General features: G+C 33.9%; 1 protein-coding gene across 1 annotated transcript; it reads left to right on the top strand.

Annotated features, from left to right (window-relative positions):
• Positions 1-243: 243 nt before the first annotated feature.
• LOC102598927 (MLO-like protein 1) lies at positions 244-6,181 on the top strand. Its single transcript, XM_006344297.2, has 14 exons — positions 244-518; positions 600-657; positions 871-1,070; positions 1,591-1,707; positions 1,802-1,862; positions 2,354-2,448; positions 3,049-3,123; positions 3,225-3,313; positions 3,409-3,458; positions 4,694-4,734; positions 5,193-5,402; positions 5,485-5,552; positions 5,640-5,700; positions 5,782-6,181. Exons 1-14 carry the CDS (start codon positions 396-398, stop codon positions 5,965-5,967), a joined length of 1,434 nt encoding a protein of 477 aa, XP_006344359.1. The 5' UTR covers positions 244-395; the 3' UTR covers positions 5,968-6,181.
• Positions 6,182-7,726: the final 1,545 nt, after the last annotated feature.

The following is a 7,726-nucleotide window of genomic DNA, read 5'->3' as shown; positions in this document are numbered from 1 at the left end:
TAATTATTAATTATTTTAATTGAACATGTCAAAATTCGAAATATTATTATTTATATAAATAATGTTTACGTGTAAATGACAATTTTTGTGTGTTAGAACTCCAAAAAATATATTTGACCATAACTTTTTACTCTAAATTTTTTATGGAAAACTTAAATTTTAATTTTCAAAATAAAACTTGGACTTACTTAATTTTGAAAAAGCCCATTTGAAATCTCATACAACAAAATAAAATTCCGATAATCTTAAATCTTGTTTATTAAGAAAAGAAAGAAAAAAAAATGTCCATTTTTAGTCAGACTCAAGTCCCCACACTAGTTGGTTACATTTGTGGCAGGCAGGTAGGCTGAATTTTGTGAAGAAGAAGAGTTACGTTTTTGATAGATTAAACGGAAATGAGTGGAGGCGGAGAAGGAGACACATTGGAATTTACCCCTACTTGGGTGGTCGCCGCCGTCTGCACCGTCATCGTTGCCATTTCTCTAGCCGCTGAGCGACTCATCCATTATACTGGAAAGGTTAATTCCAAATATATATATATTTCTCTTTAATTCAATTTTACATTCAACTCATACATACTGCTCTTCAAATGTCTGCAGTATCTGAAGAAGAAGAATCAGAAGCCTTTATATGAAGCGCTACAGAAAGTTAAAGAAGGTGGTCCATCTCCCCTACTTTTTCTTCTTTTCTTTTTAAACGTCTGGCTTTTTAGGGAAAGTGCACAGATCTGCCCCTCCCTCACATACTATATTGTTAAATTTTTTAATTCTATTTATAAAAAAAATAAAAAATAAAATTAGTCATATGTTTTGGTTTGTAATAATCAATTGAAGTTGCTTTTTTTGAATTGATTGGTGAATTAATATGCAGAGTTGATGCTTTTGGGGTTTATATCCCTTTTACTGACGGTGCTTCAAAGTAGCATAGTCAAGATTTGTGTGCCTAAAGATGTGGTCATGCACTTACTACCATGTTCATTATCGGATGCCCCTTCTCATGAATCACAACATCATCGGCGGCTGTTAGTTGAAGAAGAAGAAGCTGCTGCTGCTGGCTATTGCACTGCAAAAGTAATCAATTTGTTTTCCTAGTCTAGTTGCATTTACTTCTTCACATCTTTCTTCTTAGCTCCATATTCCACAATGTAGAGAAAATGCGGCTTCTCTGAGGTCGTTCATTGACTGCTCTTTTTATTTTAAACTTGCCCCACTAGTTCATGTGTGTTTTCATCAAAGGAAGGTAGACTGGTGCTTCTATTTGGCAAGACAAAAGAATACTGCATTGTTGTTTTTATTGCTTTTAAATTTATTATCTTTCTTACATTGAGCCATTGTTTGAGTTCCTTTTTTACAAACAAGGAAAAATTTAGGGATGATTTGTCTTTGCTCTTTAGTAAGAGACCATGTGAAAAATATTATGCAGGCATTTACTTGAATTATTTTCTTAAATTTCCTGACTCGAAAGTTGAATTCCAGTTTTTCAGTATCTGATTCTAGAATATATAGTCATCATTTTCCGTTAGATTATTCTACTTCAGTACATATTGTCTGGCACTGACTTCTAATATCATTCCTTTTAATTTTGTTTCAGCATAAGGTCCCATTACTCTCTCTTGAAGCGTTGCATCACCTTCACATTTTCATCTTTGTCCTTGCAATTGTTCATGTGACTTTCTCTCTTCTGACAGTTGTATTTGGAGGAGCCAAGGTCTGTAATAAAATCTGCTTCATTAACTTGTTGCTGGTCTCTTCAACTTTGTTTGTTGTTTGAATTGAGTGTTTGTAATTTACTGATGGTCTAGATACGTCAATGGAAGCACTGGGAGGACAGTATTGCAAAAGCTAATTATGAGACTGCACATGGTATGTATGATTACCTGTGAGATCTTTTATCCAACTCTTTGCTCCATATCGCAAAAAAAAATAAAAAATCTCATCTGATTTATTTCCTCTATGAGGAGTTTAATTTTACATGATAATTGGTGCCGCTTAACTCTGTTCTAAATGACGATTAGCAAAGAAGAAAGAAAGTAAATGACCTAAGGAAAAGCTTACGTGGAAAACTTTAATTTTACATAATAATTGGGAGCCGCTTTACACTGTTCGAAATGATGATAATCAAAGATGAAAGAAAGTAAATGACCGATGTAAAAGCTTACGTCGCCCCTGTAGTTAATGCTCCCTGTAAAACTAGTTACTTCCTTAACCAAGTCTTTAAGGTAGCAAACTGTTGACATACTGCAACCCATGAGAGGAAAGATAAGTAAGAAGCAATATGGAGTTACTCCCCTCATGCATTATATCTAGATCAAGCTGATCTTCAAACTAAAACAGTTTGATGCTTTCTTTTGCAGTTTTAAAACCACGGGTTACACATGTCCAGCAACACGATTTCATCAGGGACCGATTTGTGGGTATGGGCAAACGCTCAGCCATTTTTGGTTGGATGGTAAGCAGTTTCCTTCTTCAATAAGCAGTCATTCTTTCCCTATCATATATTTCTCCTATGTATGGTAAAACTTACCTTGGGAACTTCTCTTAAAACACATTAATGTGGAGAGAAAAGAAGGATAATTAAATTTAAGCTATTAAAGATGGGGAAGGTGCATATGCTCTCAAATGACACGTGAATATGTGATGGACAGATATGACCACTTCCTTTTATCCTTTTATTTTGTGAGAAATGCCAACGCTGGATCGTGTCTCCAATAAGTCCGTCATATAGCTAGTTTAGCTAAAATATGGTTCACTACTTCAGTGCGTTGAAAGAATTTATATTATTAGCAAGTTTTATTTGCTGTCGTGTTAGGGCCCTGTTACCTGAGACTTCTATCCAAGCAAGTACTGGTTCTTATTCTCAACAAATATGATAAGCTGGGCACTTGCAAAAATTTGAAAAACATGCTGAATAAACATCAATTTTAATTATGAGTAAGACAGAAGGTGAAGAAATGGGGAATTTATAATAGAGCAATCACGTGGTTGTATAGTGCCTTTACATTAACATAAGCATCTCATACTTTTGTTTGGTTTCCACGAAAACTTGCAGCACTCTTTCTTTAAGCAGTTTTATGGTTCTGTCAGCAAGTCAGATTATGCTGCTCTGCGTTTGGGGTTCATTATGGTAACTTCACTATGTTACTTGTCTGAGATAATTGTTTGTTGTTTTGCCATCTTTTTGGTGCTTAATTGCTCATGTAGTATTAAATTTCTTCTCTTTGGCAGACACATTGCAAGCAAAACCCAAAATTTAATTTTCACAAGTACATGATTCGTGCTCTGGAAGATGATTTTAAGACTGTCGTCGGTATCAGGTTAGTGGCCATTCTCCTCCCTCCTCTGCCACATCCCACCGGGAAGAATTTGCATGTTTTTCTCACTTGTTGCCATTTTCCTGTGTTTTTTGCAGTTGGTATCTCTGGGTATTTGTTGTCATCTTCTTGTTTCTGAATGTTAATGGTATGCCAACTCTAACTTGGAATAGACATTTTGACCTTGCAGCTGCTTTGAAATGTTTCAATGCTATACTAATGCAGAACAAATGGAAAAGGGTTGTATTGGCAAGTAATAATTGGGTACCAGCAACCTTAGTGCTGTTGAAGAGAGTTGTTCTCTTGGCAAATGGAAACTAACAATTGAATAGCAGCAATTTTAATGTTATTGTGGGCTCAAAAATATCTGCTTGGTGTCTGCAGCGAGGGCCATCTCCCCTCCCATAAAATCCCAAAGAGTGCCACTGCCAGTAGCTGCAGTTTACTTACTGCTAAGTTGATTGTTGTACTCATTGTTATAATTGCTTAAGATGTTGGACTGACCAAACATTTTTGAGTACATGGTACTACACACTTCTATTCAACAAAAAATCGAATATTCCCAATTTATTTCCTCTTTGACTTCAAGGATAAGGAAGCTGTGGATAGCGTTGCACTGTACCTATTGATGGTTACACAGCTGGTGCTATATTATGCTCGGATAGAACCTATCGAAGATAGTTGTTCTCTAAGAAACTAGTAATCGACAGCAATAATATCTAGGTTCTAGGCTCTTAAATTTTCTGCTTCTTAGGTAGGGCCTCAAGTAGGTTGTCCCCCTCCCCCAGAGGCCAGGCTAAATCCCAAGTTTGTCACTCGCAACAGCTGCATTTAATTTATTGCTAAATTTATGGCCCACTCTTTTTATAATTGCGAAAGTGTTATCCAAGCATTTATAACCATGTGTCACCGTGAACTTATACCCAACAATAAGCTGAATGCCCCGAGTTTACACCCTCTTTCAGGATGAGAAAAATTGTGAATTAAACTTTGACTTATCACAGAAGAAATTATGGAATTAGTTGTCTTGTAACTATGGGTACGACCATTTGCCAACTTCCTCTTAGGCAAATGTTAATAAGTTTATCTATGTCTCCGTTCATATTGTACATGCTATAGTTGTAATTTGATAACATCTCCTTATGCTTCCGCAACTTATGATAAATTAAGCCACGTGTTAGAATTCTGTTGGTTTTGTGGTACTATTTGCATTTTTCAGCACTCTTTTAGATGATTCATTCCAGACACTGCCTTTAAAAGTGTTGCCTGCATAACTTTCACTTGGCTTTAATATAATTTTACAAGTTTCATTTCATGTTTCAGTTTGGTCATTTGGTTGTGGTTTATATCTGAAAGCTGATAAATTCATTTTATATTTTCCAGGTTGGCATACATACTTCTGGATTGCATTCATTCCTTTTGTTGTGAGTTGGATCTTTACTAAGCCTTTTGCTAGATCTAATTTAAATTTTAAGAAAAGCCATTCAAACAAAACAGTTACTCCCTCTATCCCAATATATGTGACACACTTTTTCTTTTTGGTCCGTCCCCAAAAAGTTGACACATTTCCTTATTTGGCAAATGTTTAGTGACAGTATCAATATTTTACCTATATTGGATCCCACTTATTTGGCAAAAAGTCCACAAAGGTGTACTCTTCTATTTACAAATTCATTTATTTAAAGGTTAGTTTTGGAGCATTTCTAGATTCCTATCAACCTTCTCAGGAGTTAAGATGCATGTTGAATGTGGATGTTTCCTTTCTCACACATTCAATTACTTTTCTTTCTTAATTGCTCTTAATATTTATTTTTTCAACACGAGGCTCCTTTAGCAACAACCTCATCTTCTTCCACTTAACTTCTTTTTGGGTTTTTATCAGCTTCTGATTGCGGTTGGCACAAAGTTGGAGCATGTAATTATTCAGTTAGCTCATGAGGTAGCAGAGAAACATGTCGCGATAGAAGGTGAATTGGTGGTCCAACCTTCTGATGATCACTTCTGGTTCAAGCGCCCTCAAATTGTCCTCATCTTGATACACTTTATCCTCTTCCAAAATGCTTTTGAGATAGCATTCTTTTTCTGGATATTGGTAAGCTAAAGTTATTATACTATGTTTTCACTCAGCTTACTTTTCTATTTCTAATCTTGGTAGTTTTTCGTTCTCTCAATAGGTGCAATATGGCTTTAATTCCTGCATAATGGGACAAGTTGGTTTCATTGTTCCACGACTTGTTATAGGGTAAAGTCCAGTGCCCAGTTGGGTATTATATATAGCGTAAATGTAGGAGAAAACGTGTTTTGATGATGATGTGATTGTGTTTTCCAGGGTAATAATTCAAGTGTTATGCAGCTATAGCACGTTGCCACTTTATGCTCTTGTTACACAGGTTAGTGTTTTAAACAGGCATGGTTTGTTGAGTAGGTTGATATGAATGAATGTTGAAGTTGAATCTGAATCTGAATTACAGATGGGTACCCATTTCAAGAAGTCAATATTTGATGAGCACATTCAAGTTGGTCTTCTTGGTTGGGCTTCGAAAGCGAAAATGAAGAGGGGACTCAAGGCTGCTACAGATGCTGGAACTTCAATTGAGGGTTCTACAGTAAGATTACAGATGTCAGGAATCAACCAAAAGGAAACAACCCCTACCTAATGGATCTTAATTTGGAACACAATTATAATCAACTAGTCCTGTCCTAATTAAAATCTTATTAAATTTATAAAATATTTTTTTCAAGTATTCGAATAGGGATATTCAATGTAAGACCTACCAACTTCTCTTCGTATTTTAGCAAACATCTGCTATGCATTTACTATACATAATATATTTTTACTTCTTTGCTATACAAAATCATACTTCAAAAGAATTATATTCTACTTTTTCTAGTATCTCCCTTGGTTGATGCAAATGGGTGTAAATATGCTTGAAGAGAAATAATACATGTTTGTAATAATTATTACTTGTGATTGATTATACAGTAATAGCATCGCAGAGTTTTTTATGCCCCTCTTTCCAGAAATTACACTGTTCTATTAATTAAATGATGTATTAAAAAGGCCGTTTGAGTATATTCACCTATTTTCACACTTTATATATAGATGGAGAACTATCATATTTGCGCTCAGATCCGGACGGAAACCTTCATGTAATATTTAGATATAGGAATTTTCAAAAATGACAATAGTTTGAATTTTATTAGCAACTTAAACAGAAACCTTCATCTAGTATTAAAATATAGGAATTTCAAAATATTACTATAGTTTAGATTTTATTAGCAATTTAGAGTTAAGTTTGGGTATTTATCATTTTTAGCAATTGTTTAAGTCTCTTCGCTCTATATATTTTGAGGTGTCAATCGACTATATTTGTTATATTATTCATGTATTTAGTTGTATTGACTAATATAGTCCGTGTATATACAAATAATAAAAATTATAGAGAATTGTATTCATTCAAACTAATTTCACTTGTATTCATTCGCTCTTGTATCACTTGTATTAGTGTGTGTATTTAGATTGTATCCACAAATACACTCAAGATGTACACAAAGATACAAAAATATAAAAATAAAAACAGGTGACTGTATTCATTCGCTCCAATTTCAATTTATTTCATTTGCTCTTGAATCGAATACAAAATGTATCGATGAATATAGTTTATATTGCCAAATACAGTTTGCATGTATACAAAGATACAAACAACAAAAAATACAGGAATCTGTAATCATTCACTCTAATTTCACTTGTATTCATTCGCTCTTATACCACTTGTTTTCATGTGCGCATTTAGGCTATATCAACGAACACAGTCCACTTGTATACATAAATACAAAAAACAAAAAAATAATAGACTATTTTCATTCGCTCTAATTTCACTTGTATTGATTCTCTCTTATATCACTTGTATTTATTTACTCTGTTATCACTTATATTTATTTACTCTGTTATCACTTATATTCATTCCCGAAAATATAAAAATACAACAAAAAGAGATAAACATACAAATATACGTAGGTGGAAATACAAAATATAGAGAGGTGGAAGTACAAAATACAAATAGAGGTAAAAATATAGAATATAGAGTCAGAGTAGACAAGAGAGAGGGGGAAGAGGAAGTCGGAGATGATGAGAACGACTTAGAAGAAGTTTTCTGTCACCTTTAAAAGATAAGTTAACATCAATCATCCGTGTAAATATAAATATACAAGATGAAAATAATAATAGGAGAGAAACACTTAGAGTAACATAAGGAGTGACTTACATTTTTTTTTTAAAAAGAATTTACTTAGGCAAATGTCTGAGCGAAGTGCAACGCGTTTGAAAATTTGAGATCGTAAATAAATTCGAGTACCACTCTGATCGCCTCTCTTAAGAAAACTTAATAATTATAATATATATATATATATATATAT

Source organism: Solanum tuberosum, unplaced genomic scaffold (genome assembly GCF_000226075.1).
Source record: "Solanum tuberosum cultivar DM 1-3 516 R44 unplaced genomic scaffold, SolTub_3.0 scf00053, whole genome shotgun sequence".
Classification (NCBI taxonomy): Eukaryota; Viridiplantae; Streptophyta; class Magnoliopsida; order Solanales; family Solanaceae; genus Solanum; species Solanum tuberosum.
The sequence above is the reverse complement of the archived record's forward strand: the minus strand, read 5'-3'. Positions and strand labels throughout refer to the sequence as shown.